This window comes from Salvia splendens, chromosome 19 (assembly GCF_004379255.2).
Source record: "Salvia splendens isolate huo1 chromosome 19, SspV2, whole genome shotgun sequence".
Taxonomy (NCBI): Eukaryota; Viridiplantae; Streptophyta; class Magnoliopsida; order Lamiales; family Lamiaceae; genus Salvia; species Salvia splendens.
Genome location: NC_056050.1, coordinates 21,905,667 through 21,927,549, shown reverse-complemented (window position 1 = coordinate 21,927,549; position 21,883 = coordinate 21,905,667). Strand labels below are relative to the sequence as shown.

General features: G+C 39.9%; 2 protein-coding genes across 4 annotated transcripts; one reads left to right on the top strand and one right to left on the bottom strand.

The window, feature by feature from the left end:
- The first annotated feature begins 6,164 nt into the window (after window positions 1-6,164).
- LOC121778641 lies at window positions 6,165-11,578 on the top strand. 3 transcript variants are annotated; one of them, XM_042176025.1, is made up of 4 exons: window positions 6,165-6,467; window positions 8,902-9,011; window positions 10,014-11,038; window positions 11,255-11,578. In XM_042176025.1, exons 2-4 carry the CDS (start codon window positions 9,006-9,008, stop codon window positions 11,301-11,303), a joined length of 1,080 nt encoding a protein of 359 aa, XP_042031959.1. In that variant the 5' UTR covers window positions 6,165-6,467; window positions 8,902-9,005; the 3' UTR covers window positions 11,304-11,578. The 3 variants fall into 3 exon arrangements, with proteins under 3 accessions (XP_042031959.1, XP_042031960.1, XP_042031958.1); XM_042176026.1 differs by lacking the exon at window positions 6,165-6,467 and having other exon boundaries at window positions 8,446-9,011; XM_042176024.1 differs by lacking the exons at window positions 6,165-6,467; window positions 8,902-9,011 and having other exon boundaries at window positions 9,021-11,038.
- Window positions 11,579-11,722: 144 nt separating this feature from the next.
- LOC121779769 (3-ketoacyl-CoA synthase 10-like) lies at window positions 11,723-20,607 on the bottom strand. Its single transcript, XM_042177184.1, has 3 exons — window positions 20,079-20,607; window positions 18,452-19,077; window positions 11,723-12,472 (listed from the first exon to the last, which is right to left on the bottom strand). Exons 1-3 carry the CDS (start codon window positions 20,490-20,492, stop codon window positions 11,917-11,919), a joined length of 1,596 nt encoding a protein of 531 aa, XP_042033118.1. The 5' UTR covers window positions 20,493-20,607; the 3' UTR covers window positions 11,723-11,916.
- Between the last annotated feature and the right edge of the window lie 1,276 nt (window positions 20,608-21,883).

Genomic DNA, 21,883 nt, shown 5'->3' with positions numbered 1-21,883 from the left:
ACCTCACAGTAGTAAACTTAACAACAGGAGCAAATATTTCAGTATAATCTACCCCCTCTTGTTGAGTAAATCCTTTAGCCACCAATCTGGCCTTATACCTCAGCCCCTCCACCTCATTCTTTAGCTTATACAACCATCTACAGTCAACAACAGAGGCACCAAGAGGCAGAGGTACAAGGATCCAGGTCAGATTTACTTTCAAAGAATTCATTTCCTCAATCATTGCATGATGCCACTTATCCCAAAACTTAGACTTTGTAGCCTGCTTATAGGTTTGAGGCTCATCCCCATCAGATTCATGTACATTGAAAGCCAAGTTTATTAGAGCAATCAATCCTACATACCTAACAGGTTTATTCACATTCACTCTTCTGGATCTATCCCTAGCTAGCACATAATTGTTCAAAGTAGAGGCATCAATAGCATTTTGGATTCCAGAAGGACTGTTCAACAAGTTCTGAGCAGGCACAGCAGCATTCCCCCTATTAGGACTAGCATGCATATCATCATGAGGTAAAGCCACATTATTAACATCATTATCAGGTAAATTTCCCTCAAGGGGTGTTTCACTAGGAGTAGAAACTGGTATAGAGTTCCAAAATGGTGGCTCCACCTCACTTGAAGCATCCACTGGATGCTCCACAACAGTGGGTATATCTGTGGACTCCACCTCACTAGGAGGGTCACTGTCCACTTTCTCTAGAGCTGAGCTATCAGTCATTCTCAGACATGGGAATTCATTTTCATTAAAGATTACATCCCTGCTGATTATGACTTTAAAACCAGGCTCATCTCTAAGCCAGATCCTATATCCTTTAACACCCTCAGGATAACCCAAGAAAACACCCTTCCTAGACCTAGGTTCAAGCTTGTCAGTTTTAGTATGCACAAAAGCAGAGCAGCCAAACACCCTTAGGTGAGAAAGATTCAAGGATTTTCCAGTAAAAACACATTCAGGGCACTGCCCCAATAAAGGAACAGAGGGAGATCTATTTATCAGATAAGTAGCAGTCAATAAAGCTTCACCCCAAAACTTCTTTGATAAACCAGATTTTGAAAGCATGCATCTAACTTTTTCAAGTAAAGTCCTATTCATTCTCTCAGCAACTCCATTTTGTTGAGGAGAATATGGGACAGTTTTATGCCTTTTAATACCATGTCCAGCACATAAGTCATCCATTTGTTGATTACAAAATTCAAGACCATTGTCAGTTCTGATTCCTTTAATTTTCTTTCCAGTTTGGTTTTCAATCAATGTTTTCCAAGTAGTAAATTTTCCAAACACATCAGATTTATGTTTCATCAGAAAACACCACACTTTTCTTGAGAAATCATCAATAACAGAGAGAAAATAGACAGAACCAGAGTGAGATGACACAGGAGCAGGTCCCCAAACATCCATATGCAGATATTCAAGCACATTCTTACTCACATTAGTAGGAACAGGTGTAGGAAAGGTCACTTTATGTTATTTACCAAGCACACAAGTATCACAGAAAGGTAATTCACCACAGACATCAGAATCAGATAGAATGTCATGTTTTTTCAGAATATTCATGCAAAGTATAGTTGACATTTGCATCATTTTGACAGCTTTAGGTGCTATTATCACTGAATCATATAAGTAAAACAAGAATCCCACTGTAAAAAAGTATACAAGATCTGAATTCTGGACCACAATTTTTCCTTTTTGTCTAAACCCATATTTATTTACGTAACAGCCAACTGATTTCACAACATTAAGGGACCACCTTTTCACTTAATTACATTTAATAAATGAATAGTACATGCATATTCATTAGTTGAAATTTGAAAAGCATGGAGATAAATATTGGAGGTCAATTGAGCTAACTCATCAGATTTTACGTTAGTTTTACGTTAAGTTAGCTTTTACGTACCAATGGGGTGTAGCATAGCTGGCAGCGCTGAGCTGTGGTGACCTTCAGGTCACGAGTTCAAACCCAAGCCACCCACTGAGAGACTTTCGGCCTTAATCTTCAAAATCGGTTGAACAAGATTAGTTAGGAACACTTGTGGTCAAAAAAACCCACTGGGAGACTTCCGGTCCTAATCTGCAAACATGGTCGAACAAGATTAGTTCGTAACACCTGTGTTCGGTTGAACAAGATTAGTTCAGAACACTTGTGGTAAAAAAAAACCCACTGGGAGACTTCCGGTCATAATCTGCAAACACGGTCGAACAAGATTAGTTCGTAACACCTGTGTAAAAAAAAAAACTTTTACGGGTCTCGTCTTGTGAGGCTGGTCCCCCTCTTCCCATGTTTTAATAAACGTACCAACCAACTAATAAATCATGCATCCTCAAATAATAGTAATAGTAATAGTAGTAGGAAGTGTCCCGTGCAGTGCATGTGCATGTGCACGCGCAGTGGCATATGCAGAAAATATAGTCAGGAGGAGCTTCATTGTAAACTTCGTTCGTCTCATGGTAATTGAGCCGCATTTCTTTTTAAATCGTCTTAAGATAATTGAGTCATTTCTTATTTTGACAAAAACATTATTCTCTCTCCGTTTAATCTCTAAGCACTCATTTTGTAATTTCCGTGTAAAAAATGCTCCAACTAAGATGAAATTATAAAGTCAATCTCATAAATTTCATAAAATTCTCTCATTTTTATTTTTCGTTTTTTCATTATCAATTTCACATAATTAAATCAAAGAACTATTGAAAAACTAAATTTAGAATGATTAAATTAACCAAGGAAATTAAATAAAAGAGAAAAACTGAACTTATAGATTCAAGCTACAAAATATTCTCGTGAATTATGTGGGAAATTGTAATAATATATTATAGATTAAAATTTAGATAAAAAGAGTAGGAACTCTATTACTGTAGTATTCGGAATTGATTGATTAATCATTTATTAAAACTAAATAATCTATTTGGGATTTAATGTACATTTCCTAAACAAAAATGAAAGTAATATACTAAACCTAATACGCTTGAACTTTAAACGGCATATGCACTTTTGCTTTAAGTGAAAGCTCATCCATCACAAAGAAATACTATTATAATAATATAGTAATAATTGACTTTAATAAGGTAGTCTTCTTCCTCACGAATACGAGTAAAGCCATTTTTATCCATTTTGCCTCTGTAATTTTTTTCCTAGATCAAGTTCAGCCCTTCCTATCATCCAATTTTCAGAGATTTATTCTCCAACTGCGTTGATTTAGGAAGGGCTGATGAGAGTGATCAAAAATTTTAAAAAAATTTTGAAGTAGGAAAATTCACAAAAATGTCTTCTTGGGAGGGGCTTAAGCCCCTTCTCCTCTCTTACTGTGTCTGCCAATGTGCACGCGCACAGAGAGCTCTGCCAATGTGCACGCGCACAGAGAGCTGATCCAATTTGTAGAAGAGTGGGAGAGGGCAGCCTTGATGGCTCAGTTGAGTCTTTATATAAGTAATACTAATATGTGTTGCTTATACATAAAATGTATGTGAATGAAAATGAGTGATTAGTTTAATGACATGCAAACCTAAATTCACGTACCATAATGAAAAATGAAAATTCATGTTTACAACAACGTAGCTTTAGAAAAGTGGAGTAATCCATATTACTACTACATCTTATTACTGAAATAAACTATATTTCCATTTAATCATACGCTATTTTTTATTTACCTTTCTATCCGGTTGGGGTGTGAAATTAAATCCCGGGACAACGGAATCGCGCATTACTATTAGTGATCTCAGATCTGAATCAATTAATTTGCATTTTATTTCAATAACAACGACGTGACAATTACACAATGACCTCTGATTTTTTGTTTCATGTATTTAGCTAATTAATTTAAATCAAAAGATCAAAATGAAATTAGTAAGAGTTTAAACAATATATAAATATTGAAACAACTTTTTTTTTTGGGTAATGAGTTTTTATTTTTTTTAATAAATAGAAATTTCATCTTGTTATTAATTTGGGGCTTAGAGCATCCAGAATGGCGGCGAGCGGACCGGCTAGCCGATTCCCGGCGCTGGCCGGTTCGCTCGCCGAACCATTGCAGGCGAGCGGCAATTCGGCAAGAAAATCGGCGAGCGCACGCCGATTTTCGGGCGCTGGCCGATTCGCTCGCCGGTCGGCTGGCCGCATTGCAGGCTCCCGATCGGCCAACCAATTTTTTTATTTAATTTTCGAAACACTATATATACGCGATTTGCACGTCATTTTCATTCACACCACTTGTTTTAACGAGTTTTATCTCTATCTTAATTTCTGTATAAGATCAACAACGCGAAATGAGTAACGCGGGTGGTAGTAGTGGTGGGGATGCTGAGGAGTACGAACGGCAAATGAACGAAGAGTTGGAGGCCTATACGTCCAGTGAGATAAACCGGCTGATACAAAGGGCCTTGCAGCTGGCAGTACCTCGACCTCGACCCGTTGTCCACCGCCGAGCAGTGATTGAACGGGATCACGTAGCTGCACATCAACGGCTATATGAAGACTACTTCGCACAGGAGCAGTGGTTTAATGCCAACCTTTTCAGGCGGCGTTTTAGGATGAGCAAGGCCTTGTTTATGTGTATTGTTGACGCTTTGGACCATCGATATATGTGTTTCCGCTTCAGGCACGATGCGGCTGGCAGACCCGGCCACACACCTATTCAAAAGTGCACTGCGGCAATCAGGCAGTTGGTCTACGGAGGCGCGGCAGACATGTGGGACGAGTACCTCCACATCGGTGAGACGACTGCCCTTGAATGTATGAAGTATTTCATTCAGGGCGTGGTTGAAATATTCCGTGATCAGTACCTTCGAAGCCCTACCCCCGAAGACTGCCAGGAGCTGATGCAGATCCACGGGGAGAAGCATGGGTTCCCGGGTATGTTAGGCAGCATAGATTGTATGCATTAGGAGTGGAAGAAATGTCCCGCTGCGTGGAAGGGGTTCTACAATACCGGCTACAAGGGAAAGAATCCCACGATGATCCTCGTGGCCGTAGCTGATTACCGGCTGTGGATTTGGCATGCGTATTTTGGGGTAGCCGGGTCGAACAACGACCTCTATGTCCTCAACTCGTCGCCCCTTTTCAACGAGCAGTGCCAGGGCGTCGGTCCAGCCATCAGTTTTATCGCCAACAGCAACCGGCATGATATGAGCTACTACTTGACGGATGGGATATACCCTAGGTGGCACGTCTTTGTGAAGACGATCAGATGCACATCAGATGAGCGGATGGCCTACTTTGCTGAACGGCAGGAGTCGGCGCGCAAGGACGTGGAACGCGCATTTGGTGTGCTCCAGTCTCGATGGGCGGCAATTAGGGGTCCAACGCGTTTGTGACATGTCGACTGCATTGCCGATATAATGTACGCCTGTATTATCATGCACAATATGATTGTCGAAGATGAAGGTGTACAACTGACTAGTTGGGCCAACGACGATAATGAAGTCGGTCCAAGCCACGGCGTGGCCGCCCCCAACGTACAAAGCGGGGTACCTCACGATGAAACCGGCAGCCTCCAAGCACATGCCGACATGCGCCAAGTGGATGCTCATATTCGACTCCAAAAGTATTTAATTGAAGAGTTGTGGGCGCGGAGGACTGCACGACGTTAGTTTTTTTTAATTATGTAATTTTTTTTAATCTACATTTTTTAATTATGTAAATTTTTTTATTAATGTACTTTTTAAAATTAAATATTACTCCCTCCGTCCCATGCTACTCGCACTTTTCATTTTAGGCCGTAAATTTGAGATTGATTTTTTTGTGTAATTAAAAAAGAATTTTAGGTGTAATGAGACATCACTTAATAAAAGAGCTCTTAACTTAAACTAACATATTAATTAAATGCATTAATTCTAACTTAAATTATAAATAGTGTAAGGACTTTGTGACGAGCCGAAAAGCAAACGTGCGAGTAGCACGGGACGGAGGGAGTATTATTGAATTTTCCTGTATTTGTGTCGTAAATTTTATTCCGTATTTTGTGTGAGTGTTAATTATTTATTTTTTTTATAATTTTGTTTACTGTGGCTAGCCTATGACTAGTCCAATTGCTTCTGATGATGTGATAGGAAGAATTTTTAGTACGAATGATATGGTAGGAGAAATTTGTGGCTAGGCTATGACTGACCTATTGCTATTGGAGATGCTATCCACTTACTCTACTCTCCTCCCCTCCAGTCAAACCACATACTCCATATCTTAGAAAAGCTCGTAAATCACAAAATTTTATCTCTATCTCCCCACATCTTGGCAACTTGATTCGCATCAGGTTTCTCTCATCATCACCATCATCACCACCATCACAAAATATTATAATAATTGAATACAGACATTTTCCTCAGCGGCGGTGTGAAAGGAATCATACGCGTATGAATGAATATTTATTATGTGGATATGTATACCGTTATGGAGGAAAATGTTGTGGAACAATTCGATTCGTCCAAACCACCAGAGGCGTCTGCGGCGGAACCGGATTGGTCGAAGCTGCAGCAGGTATTTTATTTTTCCTTTCTTTTTTCTTTGTTTTGTAAAAATAATTCGATCGTTTTTTTGGATATTATCCAGTGGCGCCCCGCAGCTTTTCTTTTACTGCTTCATTATTTTATTTGATGTCTTATATCAATCCATATATTGGAAAATTTTGGGAGATTATTAATATTTCCGTTATGAGGTTAAGATTTCTTATATTTACTTGTTGCATTCCTGAGAATAATTTAAAGTGAAAACATGAATTGTTCCAAAAAATATATGAAAATCTCATACTATAAAGCTGTAGAAAATAACACTAGAAATTTGTAAAAACAGGTACCGAGGAGGAAAATGGAGATAAATTTAATGTTATTAGGTGGCGTTGCCATGACTAATATCATGAGACTATCCATTTAGAATTAAGTTGTGGGATTATTTTAGTTTGAGGGAGAGCAGTGTTGTTAGGGTCGCGGGGCGCATCGGGTCGATGAGGTGAAAATTCGGGTCGCGGGTCGACGAGTCGACGGGGTCGAGAGACCCACAAAGCTAGGTTAATTTTGTTGCCTTTTAATATTAAATAAAATAAATATATTGCTCTAACGTTTATAATATATCAAATAATATAAATGTAGATGCAATTCATGTGAATATAGATAAAATGGAAAATAGAAATGATCAAATTATCAAAACAATTCATAAGTCATAACACAATAAATAATTGAAACAATTGTCTTAAATTAATATCTTTTAGAGACTTTAGATAACAATAATAACAACAACTATAATAATAATAATAATAATAATAATAATAATAATAATAATAATAATAATAATAATAATAAATAAATAATGAAAATCAATAAATCTCCACTCATATTCAAAAAATCATAAATTACAAATTAAAACCTAAATTTATAACTATTTAGATGCAAAATTAATAAATTTAATTATAATTCTCAAATTAATATAGTAATTTATAAAATGCAATTTTAAATTAAACAAATAGATAAAGCGCAGCTGCAATTCTCTAAGAAATTAGTTATATAGTTAAATAAAAATGAACATATATTTAATTTAATTAGAACATCACAATATATTTAATTAGATTTGAATGTAATTTTGATTGGTAATTAAAGGTATTTTTTTATTTAAATAGGAACTAATCATATTTAAAGAATAGAGAATCTTGACAACCAATATTAATACTAATATTAAAAAATGAAGGTGGAAGAAAATGATTATTAACTTTTATAGGTCCTAGAAGCCCTAGCTATAGCTTCTGCCTACTTTACTTTTAAAATTTCTTGTCTCGGTAAACCCCTCTTCTTCTCTCTTCATTCCAATCCCTTCTTCTCTCTTCATTCTCACAGAGTCACAGACCCATTTCTGAGCAGCCATGGCCGAGGATCTTCTTCTTCTAGTCGCTCGCCCCAGTCGCTCGACCCAGCCGCTCGCCCCAGCCGCTCGACCCAGCCGCCTCAGCCGCCCCGACGGCGACCCCTGAATCTCGACCCACCCACCCACAATGGGGCGACGTCGGTCTCGACCCTTGCGACCCGCGACCCAAGCGCTCTCGGGGCGCGATTTTAACAACACTGAGGGAGAGGCTATGACTAATTATCATGAGACTATCCATCTAGGATTAAGTTGAAGGGTTCAATCTTATGAACCAAACATGATACATATTTAATCATGAGATTTAATCTTGTCAACCGAACTCCTCTTAATGTACAAGTTAATCATTCAATTGGAAAATGGAAGGACTTGGAAAGATATCTCGTGGTTAATTTAGATAACTGATAACTCATTTGCTGCTTCTGGATGCTGCAAAAATGCAATTGATTGAATTTTGTATTTAGGAAAATTAGTAGTCCTTCCGTCCCAACTAAGTTGAGATATAACTTTTGGACATGGAGATTAAGAAATTGGGTTAAAAAGTAGGAAAGAGGAATAAAGTAGGAAAGATAAAGATAAAGAGAAAGTAAAGTAGATAGTAGAATAAAGTAAGAGTGATTGAATGTTTTATTTTTCGTTAAAAAAGGAAATGACTCAACTTAGTTGGGACATCCTAAAGAGGAATACGACTCAACTTAGTTGGGACGGAGGAAGTAGTATTTCTTTTTTATGTACCAAAGAATGGATCACATAACTCGGCTCTAACAAAATTACTGAAACATTATCTGCTCTGTTTGTATCACACGAATTCAAACTCAAGTTGGTCTGCTATTTTGATTGATAAAGTCTGGATATTGTGTAAATTAGCATTAGACCAGAAACAATTGAGGAAACGAGGAGTAGGGGAAAGATTTCACAAAATTATTTGAAATGAGAAAAAATATTTCTTCAGGAAATAGCAATTAATATGATGTTGTTGAGGGTTATTACAGTGTGTAAATAATTCTTTTAGATTCAGAAATGTATTCGAAATAGTAACATACTATAATTGTTTTTGCAACAGGTGCTGCCGCAGAGCCATTGTAAAACTCTCATAAACCAATAAGCCAAAAAGCTGTTTAGGGGGAAAGGAGCATGAAAGCAAATGACAACTGAAACAATGAGGGGATGAAGGTATGGACCTTTTCTGTCCTATTCAGTCTGTTTTTATGACTTTATAAATGGTCCAAGTTCGTTTCATCAACTGACTTAATCATGTTGAGCAATTAAAAATACTCAAAATATTGAAAGTTGAAGAACCACATTTCATATTGTTACATGTTCAAAATACATTATTTTCGCCATCCTGTCTGTTTCTGTTGCCTTAATTCTGATCTTCCCTGAGCTGGTCTTATTGCATATGGAAACTACTCGAAATCTATAACTGTCTTATTATGGCATGGCAACATTTCTCTTTGTTTGAATGTGAACTTGATTCATGTGTAAACTACTATGCTGTCAATGTTGATGCCCCTAACTCATTCTACTACTTGAGCTAAGAGTCAAACAGAATTAAATTTTAATGGTTATTTTGATAGGATGTGCTTGCCTTCACCATATTTCCTTAGAAAGCATGAATTGTTAGTTAAGAAAAGAAAAGTTGGTCCTAAGAAGCATTTCTCGAGGATTAAATAAAAATAGGACTGTGAAATTCGTTGGTAGTCAGGAAAAAGCAATTGAAGATGACTTTCTGCAGCAACAGGGCAAAATCAAATGTGAAACTTCCTCTAAATGTGAAACTTCCTCTAACTACCTACTGAATAGTGTCTTCCCCACAGATAAAAAAAATAATTAGAAACCTAGTTGTTTGTCAAAATAGGGAAAATTCCAAGAGAATTTAAAAGCCTAAACTGTGTTGCCAGCTATTTATAACACCCACGAGCACCTCTTCATCCTACCTGTTATCTGCATTCTATGCTTGAGCCCTCAGAAAAGCTAAAAGCTTGATTTTCTAGACCCACCTTACCTTCTCTTCATCCTTCCAATTTTCTCTTGTAAATTTCCAAACTTGAAAATCTTGTTAATTAGAGAAATATGAGGGGTAAGTCTTCTTTGTCAAAGTCTAAAAAAGGTGGAGTTGAAACCGAGAATGAGCCTCATTTGTCAGGTGCTTACATTCGAAGCCTTGTTAAACAGTTATCCTCTTCCTCTTCAAAAACCAAAGATTCATCCAGTTCCAGCTTAGAGGGAGATGGGAATTCGAACAGTGAAAGCTTGTTTGCAAGTAGCTGTGATGGATTTTCTGATCAGAAAAAAGAAAAATCCCCTCCCCCGCTTCCACCACACAAAAAGCAAGTAAGGAGACGGCTGCATACCAGCAGACCCTACCAAGAGAGGCTGCTAAATATGGCTGAAGCGCGGCGAGAAATCGTCACTGCCCTTAAGTATCATAGAGCAGCTATGAAAAAAGCCACTGAAAGACAGCAGCAGCAGCAGCAAATGGAAATAACCTCCCAAACTCAGGTGTTTGGGTCTTCATCTCATCAGTTTTCTTTAGAACAAGAAGACATATTGAAATTCAGGAGAAATCCAAGATTTTATGCTTCAAATTCCTCAATTCCTGATAAATTCCCAAGTAGTTATCATGATAATTTCTCCCAATCACCGGGATTTTCATCTCCGTATTCTTGGTCCATTTCTCCGATTGCACCACCACCACTACCACTTGTCCAAGAAAATTTCAACTTCACACTGCCTAGCCAAACACTTGGCCTCAATCTAAATCTTCAAGATTTTAACAACTTGGACTCCACTTTCCTCTGTAGTACAAATCATTCATCAATTTACTCATCCTCATCCCCATCAACCTCTTCCTCCCCTCTTTCAGCCACCACCGAGGAAATTCCATGCATGGGACCACCAGCTTCGGCGGCAGAGTTTGGAGATCCCGGGTTGCATGCTGTGATGGATGATAAGGAGATTGCTGAGATCAGGTCAATTGGAGACCAATACCAGATGGAGTGGGATGATACTTTGAATTTGGTGAATTCGGCTTGGTGGCTCAAATTCTTGAAGGCAATGGAAATCACACCTGAGAATCAGAGTGTTCAGGATTTTCCATTTGATGACGTCATGGAGTTCCCAGCCTGGCTCAATGCCAACGACGGCTGCTTGCAGGATGTGAACTCTGATAATTACTTTGAAGATCCTGCTTTGCCTTGGTAAGAACTAGTTTGTTTCTGTTACTAATCTTATGTCTGCATTCTTACAAATTTTGACTTATTGTCTTATATTTTCAGTCTGTTAACATCTTGCATGTCTCTTTTCCTTGAATGTGAAATAGTGGAGTTTTTTTCAATATTGGACTTGAGAGCCACATATTCCCACATCATTGATGATATGTTGTCTTTTTTTGCTCTGTTTTTCAAATTTTGCAGCATGGATATCGGAGAAATCGAAGGGATGGGTGGTGACTGGTTAGCCTGAGAAAGATTGATTGTTCCTTTTTCGCATAATAATCAAATCGCCGGTAGCCTTCCCGTCCTCTCCCTGCCCACCACTTGGGCACATGCAGCTTATAAAATACTTATATTTTTCCAAATATTTCGAATAAGACTTGTCTGCCTGTGTAACCAACAGGCAATCCAATTTTTTGTTGATTGAAGTTGTAACATAGTACTCCATTTCTTAGTAGTTTGTAATTGCAAAATCCCATTTTCAAGCTTAATATATAGAAGAAAATCTGATGAAATTCTGCGTCACATATTCTCTCATTTCATCCCTGTGTTTCTATCTTTCTGATAAAGAGGCTATGAATATGTGATGAAAATTTCAAGCTTTGGCCCCTCTGTTTCTGTTATGCATAAAGATGATTTGTTTTGAAATGTTGTTTCGTGACTTCTTCATTTATTCAAACACAGTTTCAAGTCCATTAGGCATTATCCAACCAGATAAAATACACAATTTCCTTTCTTGTCATCCACTCATGTCTATAACGACTCCTTTTTCCTTCCAAAGAAAAAACCAAAACTAGAAAAAAGAATGGAACGTACACAATGTCTTTGCAAAGTATTGGAATAGTATAATGAAAACAAATCATCTAAAAAACCCCATTCCCTTGCACAGGATACCTGTGGACGCAGTCGACCCAGGGGCCAGTCTCCTGCCTCTGGCTCCTCCTCAGCGACTTCCAGACGACGCTGTTGCACTTAAAGCCCGAGCCAAACGACAGCTGCCAGACACGATCCCCTCTCTTGACCCGCTCCTTGGCCTCGAGGTAGGCCAGCTCGTACCAAATGGAGCTGCTGGAGGTGTTGCCGAACCTGTGCAGAGTGGCGCGAGAGGCCTCGAGATTCTCGTCGCTGAGCTTGAGGTTCCTCTGCAGCTCGTCCAGCACGGTCTTGCTGGCGGCGTGCATGCAGAAGTGCTCGAACGCAAGCTTGTAGTCCGGGATGTAAGGCTTGGGCGGCTGTGGGCCGCCCATGACCGTCTTCCAGACGAGCGTCGAGAGGAAGAGGAGCTGCTCGGAGAACGGGAGGACTAAGGGTCCCAGCGTCGTGATGTTCGTTTTGATCGCGTCGCCTCCGACCTCCACTAGGTCTTTGCTGATTTTAAGCCCTTTGTGCTTCTCGCTGTCCTCTTCTTGGTGCACGCTCCTATTTTCATACCGTATTATTAGAAATGAACCACTCATCCATAAAAAAGATCTTATATATGAATATTTTTTAATGTAATTAAAGAAGCTAATCTATATTTTTATATGTACCACAAATGCTTCAAAAAACATCTTGATGTCCAAACATAAAATTAGGGGATGCAAATGGAAGTGTCCTATAAAAACAAAATATTAACATAATTTGCCCATAATCTAGTGATATATTCTTTTGCATCCTAAATTGTACTCCCTTCGTCTTGGCATGAATGATTAAGAAATTGATATTTAAAGAGTTAAATGGATAGTGAATAAAGTATGCGAGAAAAAAAAGATAGAAGAGCGAATAGATAATAAAGTAGGTGGAAGTGTGAAAGTGTGTCCATGCAAACTACTGATTTGATCGAGTGGTGGAGCCTCTGCAGCTCAAAGAAGAGATCAAGAAATGAAGCTCGGTTTTGAGCTAGCTCGGCTAGAAAGGAGTTCGGCTAGAAAGGAGTTCGGTAAGCTCGGCTAGAAAGGAGTTCGGTAAGCTCGGCTTACCGAGCTGGAACTAGCCTGGAACTAGCCGAGAAGAAGAAGGCAGAAGAAGGAAGCTCGGCTTTGAGCTGGAACTAGCCGAGAAGGAAGAGTTCGGTTTTGAGCCGAGAAGGCTGTTCGGTTTTGAGCCGAGTAGCGGTTATAACTAACTTTGGGAAATAGAGTTAGTTGGATTTTATTTCTTGATTGCATCTTGTATAAATAGCTCGATAGAGCTCAGTAGTGAAGTAGCAGAATTACACCATATACACACACACCCAGAGAGATTAATTCTCAAGATAGCGAGCGGTTGTGAGCGGTAGAGTGTGAGTGTGAGTTCGTTGTAATTGTAAAGAGTTCATCAATAAGATTCCGGTCATCTTCTCCGTGGACGTAGGTGGTTCATCACCGAACCACGTTATATCGTTTGCGTGCTTTATTTTCTCGATTACGTGTGTGAGATCAGCGACATCGCAACCCAACAGGTGGCGCCGTCTGTGGGAATTTCCCAAAGGAGTTCTTGATTGCTTTCTGGGATAGTTAGGGTCCAAGAATTCCGGTACTTGAGCTGATCTTGGCGATTGCCCACCGTCTGTTTGAGAAATGTCTACAGCTAAGTTTGAGGTGGAGAAGTTCACCGGGAAAAATGACTTTGGGCTGTGGAGGTTGAAGATAAAGGCCATCTTGATGCAGCAGGGCCTATGGAATATCTTGAAGAATGAAGTCGATGCCGAGAAAGAAGCGGAGGTCGATGAAAAAGAGAAAGGAAAGCTTCAGGATATGCAGTATAGAGCCTACAGCACCCTAATCTTGAATTTGTCAGACAGGGTTCTGAGGGAAGTCTCCAAAGAGGAGACAGCTGCGGGAGTATGGACAAAACTTGAGTCATTGTACATGACCAAGTCCATTACAAATCGTTTACACCTGAAGCAGAAGCTCCTTGCATTCAGATTCTCAGATGCGAGAGGAATTACAGAGCAACTTGAAGAATTTGGTAAGTGTGTAGATGATTTGGAAAATATCGATGAAATGATCAAGGATGAAGATAAAGCCTTGATGCTGCTGAATTCGCTTCCTAAGAGTTTTGAACACTTCAAGGATGCGGTGTTACTTGGAAGAGAGTCCAAGGTTACATATGAAGAAATTCATTCTGCTCTAAAAATGAAGGAATCGCATAAGAATGATTATTCCACTTCTACTAGACAAAATGATCCAGTGGCTGAGAGTCTTTTCTTGAAGAAGGGTCAGAACAAGAAAGTTTTCAACAAGAAGAAACAAAACAAAGAAAAGGCTGAGGGAGAGAGGGAGACTAGAAGCTGCTACTATTGCAGAAAACCGGGTCACTTGAAGAAGGCATGTTTTGCTTGGAAAAGGAAGCAAGAACAAGCGATCAATGCAGGTTCAAATACTGCAGATCTTGCTCAGGAAGTGGAGTCCAATGAGGCCTTGAATATACTCTCAGGGGCAAGAATTGAAGAATCTTGGATCATGGACTCGGGTTGCTCCTTTCATATATGCTCCCACAGATCCTGGTTTCAAAAGTTGACAGCACACACAGGATCAGTAATGTTGGGGAATGATCAGACATGTGATGTTAGAGGGATTGGAGAAATCAAGCTGAAGGTGAGTGATGGTAGTGTAAAAACTCTCACAGAAGTGAGGTTCATACCTCAGATCAAGAGAAACTTGATTTCTTTAGGGCTGCTGGAGTCCAAGGGCTACAGGTTTGAGTCCAGTAACGGAGTGCTCAGGGTGACAAAGGGTCCCAGAATAGTCATGGAGGCCAAAAGAAAGAATACCCTGTATTACTTGGTGGGTGAAACCGTGATCAATGCAGCAAATGTTACTCAGTCAGAGAGCCTGGATCTGTGGCATGCTAGACTTGGGCATGTGGGGGAAAAGGGCATCAAGGAGCTTGCTAAGCTGGGTGTAATGAGGCTGGGGACATCAGAGAGGCTCAACAAATGTGAGTCTTGTATTCTTGGAAAGGCAAAAAGGCTACCATTCTCTGGTGGAAAGCACACTACAACAGCTCCCTTTGTATATGCTCACAGTGACTTATGGGGGCCTTCTCCAGCAGAATCCATAGGTGGAGGTAAGTATTTCATATCTATTATAGATGACTATTCAAGAAAGGTATGGGTTTACATCCTCAAAGAGAAGTCTCAAGCATTTGAGAGGTTTAGAGAATGGCATACTAGATATGAAAATGAGAGGGGGTCAGTGCTGAAGTACTTAAGAACTGATAATGGGATGGAGTTCTTATCTACTGAGTTTGATAGCTTCTGTAAAATGAAAGGGATAAGAAGGCATAGGACCGTGCCAAGGAACCCTCAACAGAACGGGCTGGCAGAGAGGATGAACAGGACGTTGCTGGAAAGAGTGAGATGCATGTTGTTCTACTCTGGAATGCCAAAGAAATTTTGGGCAGAGGCTGTTTCAACTGCAGCTGATCTGATTAACAAATGCCCCTCTTCATCAATTTCTAATGAGACTCCTGATCAGAGATGGTATGGAACTTTGGGAGACTACTCAGGCTTGAAGATTTTTGGGTGTGCGGCTTATGCACATATCAAGCAGAATAAGTTGGAACCAAGAGCAAGAAAATGTGTGATGTTGGGATACCAAGATGGAGTGAAGGGGTATAGGTTATGGAATATGGATGAAGGGGGTCAGAATATCATTGTGAGTAGAGATGTAGTGTTCGATGAGGGAGAAATGCCATTCAAGAAAAGTAGAGCACCCCCTGGTGGTGACAGTAGCTCTAGCATACAAGAGTTTGAGTTTGATGGGAAATCTGCTTGGTCTGATGCTGATGAGGATGTTGAAATCTCTGAACACCAAGAAGAAGGTGGAGCTTCCAGTTTTCAGTCAGATGAAAACACAAGAGGTGGAGATCCATCAAATCAAGGAAACAGAAGAAATCTAAGGAGGAATGCAGGCTTGCCCAGCAGGTTTTCAGATTATGATATGAGCTTCTTTGCTCTTTGTGTAGCAGAGGTGCTCATGTTCTCAGAGCCTTCAACCTATGAAGAAGCCATAAATTGCAAGGAAAGTCAGAAGTGGATCAGAGCCATGGAAGAAGAAATAGAGTCCTTGTTGAGAAATGGGACTTGGATTTTGGTGAATGACCCAGGGACTCAGAAACTCATAAGTTGCAAGTGGCTATTTAAGAAGAAGGTTGAAGTTGGGGAAGTTGAAAGCATACGTTTTAAGGCAAGGTTGGTAGCTAGAGGATTCACACAAGTAGAAGGTATTGACTACACTGAGGTGTTCTCTCCAGTGGTAAAACACACCTCCATTCGGATCTTATTGGCCTTGACAGCTCATTTTGATTGGGAGCTGCATCAACTCGATGTAAAAACAGCTTTTTTGCATGGGGATCTAGAGGAGACGATCTATATGATGCAGCCTAAGGGTTTTGAAAGGCCTGGAGAAGAAAAGAAGGTTTGCTTACTTAAGAAAAGCCTATACGGGCTCAAGCAGAGCAGTAGGCAGTGGAACAAGAAGTTCCATGAGCAAATGGAGCTGATGGAGTTTGAGAGATCCAGCTTTGATAGCTGTGTATATGTCAAGAGAAGTGGAGATTTGATAATAGCCTACCTGTTACTGTATGTAGATGATATTCTACTAGCTGGATCAAGCTTGAGTGAATTGCAGATTGTAAAAGATGAGCTTAAACAAAAGTTTGAGATGAAGGATCTTGGGGAGGCAAAACGAATCCTAGGCATGGACATTGTCAGAAATAGGAAGAAGAAGGAACTGAGGCTTGTGCAAGCTGAGTACATCAAGAAAGTGATAAGGAAATATCAGGTGACAAATGCAAAGGCAGTCTCTACTCCATTAGCAGGCCATTTTAAGTTGAGCAAAGAACAGGCGCCTAAAACCGATGAAATCAGAAGGGAAATGAGTGCGATACCATATGCGAATATAGTGGGAAGCATAATGTACTTGATGATATGTACAAGGCCGGATGTGGCTCATGCTATAAGCGTGGCTAGCAGGTACATGGCTGATCCGGGTAGAGAACACTGGATAGCTCTGAAATGGATCTTGAAATATTTGGGAGGATCTGTTATGACTGGTTTGAGATTTGGTGGAAAAGCATGGTCTGAGAAAGATGAGATTCTTGTAGGCTACTGTGATTCTGATTATGCGGCCAACTTGGATAATAGGAAGTCCCAAAGCGGCTACATATTCACTTTGTTTGGTACAGCCATTAGTTGGAAGTCGAATCTACAACCGGTGGTCGCATTGTCCACAACTGAGGCAGAATATATTGCACTAACAGAGGCCGCAAAGGAGGGAAAATGGCTACAAGGAATCTTACAAGATCTGGGGATAGAGCTGGGAGCAGTAATGATTAATTGTGACAGCAATTCAGCCATATGCTTAGCCAAGCACCAAATGTTCCATGAGAGATCTAAACATATCGATGTAAGGAGGCACTTCATCAGAGACGAAATTCAGAGTGGGAAGATCAATGTGGTGAAGGTTCCCACTGAAGAAAATGCCTCAGACATGTTGACCAAGTCACTGCCAACTTTGAAGTTCAAGCATTGCTTGAAGTTGGTGGAAATTGTGGAATGTTGAAGTATGGAACAGGATTGAGAAGGGAATCTAGATATTGATGGAGTTTTGCAAGGACAAGGTGGAGATTTGTGAAAGTGTGTCCATGCAAACTACTGATTTGATCGAGTGGTGGAGCCTCTGCAGCTCAAAGAAGAGATCAAGAAATGAAGCTCGGTTTTGAGCTAGCTCGGCTAGAAAGGAGTTCGGCTAGAAAGGAGTTCGGTAAGCTCGGCTAGAAAGGAGTTCGGTAAGCTCGGCTTACCGAGCTGGAACTAGCCTGGAACTAGCCGAGAAGAAGAAGGCAGAAGAAGGAAGCTCGGCTTTGAGCTGGAACTAGCCGAGAAGGAAGAGTTCGGTTTTGAGCCGAGAAGGCTGTTCGGTTTTGAGCCGAGTAGCGGTTATAACTAACTTTGGGAAATAGAGTTAGTTGGATTTTATTTCTTGATTGCATCTTGTATAAATAGCTCGATAGAGCTCAGTAGTGAAGTAGCAGAATTACACCATATACACACACACCCAGAGAGATTAATTCTCAAGATAGCGAGCGGTTGTGAGCGGTAGAGTGTGAGTGTGAGTTCGTTGTAATTGTAAAGAGTTCATCAATAAGATTCCGGTCATCTTCTCCGTGGACGTAGGTGGTTCATCACCGAACCACGTTATATCGTTTGCGTGCTTTATTTTCTCGATTACGTGTGTGAGATCAGCGACATCGCAACCCAACAGGAAGAATAAAGTAAGTGAGAGAAAATGTATGAAAATGATTAACCTAAGGTGGGACACCCATAAAAGAAAGTAACTAGGAGTAGTAATTTTTCAAAAAATTAACGGAAATTAATTATTTCTCTCTATTTTTGTGTCCCTAAAAGATAAGTTTTTTTTATAATGACAGTACCTGAAGCTGCGGTCGTCTGCGCCCTTGTGGGTGCGAACGATGTGCTCGAGGCTGTACTTGGCCCTGCGGCTGTCGCGGCGGCGGTTGGAGAGGAGGACAGCGGAGCAGCCCATGCGGAAGTAGCAGTTGGGGATGAGCATGGAGCGGTCCTTCCCAGGGTACCAGTTAAACCCGACTATCTCAGTGCTGACGACGACGGCGTAGTTGTTGGGGTTGGCCTGGAGCATGTCGCGGGCGAGGTCGAGGGCGATGAGGCCGGCGCTGCAGCCCATGCCACCGAGGTTGAAGCTGAGGATGTTGCCCCGCATCTTGTAGTGGTTGATGATCATGGCCGATAGGGACGGGGTCGGGTTGAAGAGGCTGCAGTTGAGCACGAGCACGCCCACGTCCTTAGGGCGTAGGTGCGTCTTCTCGAAGAGCTCGTCCAGGGCGCCGAAGATCACGGCCGAGGCCTCCGCGCGCCCCTCCTTCATAGTGGCCGTGTTCTCCGCCGACCCGATGGATTTCGGGACGTACGTCTCGTCGCCGAGGCCAGATGAGTCGAGGATCCGCTTCTGGAATTCGAGACTGGCCTCGTCGAATTTGCCAGATTTTCGAGCGAGTGAGATGAATTCATCTTTTGTTACCTGCATTCGTAGGCATTGTTTATTCATCAAATGATTTTGTATGTATATAAAGGTTTTTAGACCAAAAGGGATTAATTAAATAATTAGGACATGATCAAGATTCAAGAGTTTGATTTGTGTTTAAAGTTTAAACCATATGCCAAATATATCATGAAAAACGATAAAATTTAGTCTTTTACTACACACTTCTAAAATTCTAAATATAAATCATGAAGTTTGAGATTTTTGCAATTATCCATCATTATCTTTTCTGGTGAATTATGCTCTGATGTGGCAGCCGGTTTAAAACATATGGATAAAATGGTGTTAGACAAAGTGTCAATATCTAATTAAGTTTAAAATGTCATTTTGTTCACGTGTTTTAAATCGGCTGCCATATCAGTGTGTAATTAACTGAAAAAGGGAAGCATAAAGGATGAGATAATTGCTAAAATATCAAACTTTATTAGTACTTTATTTTCAGAATTTGAAAAGTGTAGGACTGGCCAAAATTTGACAATATTTTGTGATTTGTATATGACAATTTACCTATAGAATTGTAATAAATCTCTTCCAAAGTAAAAATATACAAATTAAAATATAAGAAAAACCTGAACTAATAGTCCATTTCTAAGTTATCAAGCCTATTCATTCTGTTCCTTAATAAAAGAGACCAAAACTTTACCATTTCTCGAGATCTATTTGACAATTTACCCATAGTTTTAAAAAAATTCTATATGTTCTTCCTAAATAAAAGAGACTATTCCTGTGTAGTAGTATATACGTAGCACTTCATTTTCGGTCAAACATATAACCGCATAAAGTGACAAAATTCATCTAATTCCATTATGTCGACCAAGCCAATTTGGAATCCAACATGAACTTAATCTAACAAATGCTTCGCAAACATAAAATAAAATAGAATTGGCATAAATTAACACAATCTAATGCTAAAAGCCTAAAACAACACAATACATACGCATCGGATTAAAATAGATAAAAAGAAAAAGTGATAAGTATACCTTATAATCGTCGCTAGGTTTGTGGCAAGCAAAATCAACAAGATAAATGGAACGCGGCCGCGAGAGGAAATAAACCGAGAGCGTGAACACAAAGAGAGCCAAGAACGCGACGACGGTGGCGAGGTCGTAGCCCGCGGTGCTGTCCCATATCCTCCGCCACACCTCCTCCCTCCTCAGGCTCCCGACCTCCGCCCCGAATACCAGTAGCAGCACCGGCACCGTCGCCAAATACACCCCGTGATTGATCAAGTAGTGGTAACCAAGCCTCACGTATTTGAGGTTGACCGAATTCACAAACTCCGGCAGCCTCCGCCGCACCCTCACCGAGAACGTCATCGACCCGGCATCCGGCCCCGTTGGCTCGATGCCTCGGTTCACTATTTCCGTTGATAGCATGTCGTGCTCTCGAGCCATATCGATCGATCAATTAGCAATAGTTTTTTTTTTCTTTTTTTTTGGGGTTTGGATTAATAGGATTTTGGGATTGTAATAAAATGGTGTGGTTGGATGGTTATGGAGATGAAAGAGTTGTGTGTATTTATTATGGGAGTAGGGTGGTGGGAGGATTAAATGTGAGCACAAAAGTTGGTTGGTTGGCTTTCAAAACCAACATTTAATTCGGTTGGTTCGAATCATGATATCTTTTTCCCTTCTGGCAATTTCGTATGGATTTGGGATGTCATTTAGTAGTATTTGTTTTCATCTGTGTTTTTTAAGGAAAAAATTGAGTCGAGTGTTGATGGATACGTTTCTCCATTGTGTATGTTGCCTACCTTGTTCTAAGAAAACTTTATTAAGTGAGGTAATTAAACTGTTGAATCGTGACATACGTACGAGCTTGCAAAAATAAACGGAGATTTCGCTTTTTGGATCATTGTCGAGTAAGAAATCACACAAGTAAAAATCGAACTAGTTTCCGTGGCACTATCTCCTGAATTTAGAGAGTGAAACCACGAGTATATGATTTTTTTTTATTTTGTTTTTGCATATCGTAATTATTCTAAATCAGTTTTCGTTTCAATTCCGGGTTTGGGATTCACTCGGATTCGATTCGATATTAGGTTGGAACTGCTTAAACGAGTAATTTATTGTCGGTTAATTGAATTGTTTTGCATTAGTTAATTGGCGGTTCTGGACCCGGGATCAAGTGGATTCGGTTTTTGGTTCTACTTGAGGAACCGAATTAAATTTAAATTTTAAGTTGATCCTAATTTTATAATTGTAATGCTTAATAATGTCAAGAATATATGAAAAATAAAATGAGATGAGATACAATAACATGTGTTGTGTAGCCAAGCTATAGCTTCAGCTCTATTTATTCGTCAGAGCAAGATATGGTTTATTTAAACTTTGTATTTAAATACAACACCAGGCCTCACACGCTAGATGCCTAGGATATAGGCTCCCCAACAATAATATTTTTCAAAAATGAATCAGTTAATCGGGTAGAACCGGGAACTGATCAGCTTTAGTACTTGTATCTGCATGGTACAATTTTGGTTAACCAGTTAATCGATTTGGTTAGGAACCGAACCGAACCGATTGAATAAACATGTCTACTTTTAGTAACTTTCAATTTGGATGTTAGGTTTGAACCGTCTCCTAAATGGCAGTTCTTAAGTCATGGGGTTTGCTCAGTTGAATATTGTAGATTTTGAATTATTAGGTTCTATTTATAACCGAAACCTATGGAACTTTTATTGTGTCACATAATTTTTAGTAGACTATTAATAACTTATTGCGTGCGGCACACATATTGTAAATAAAGCTAGTTTTAGGTGTTATGTATAAGAACTTCAACAACT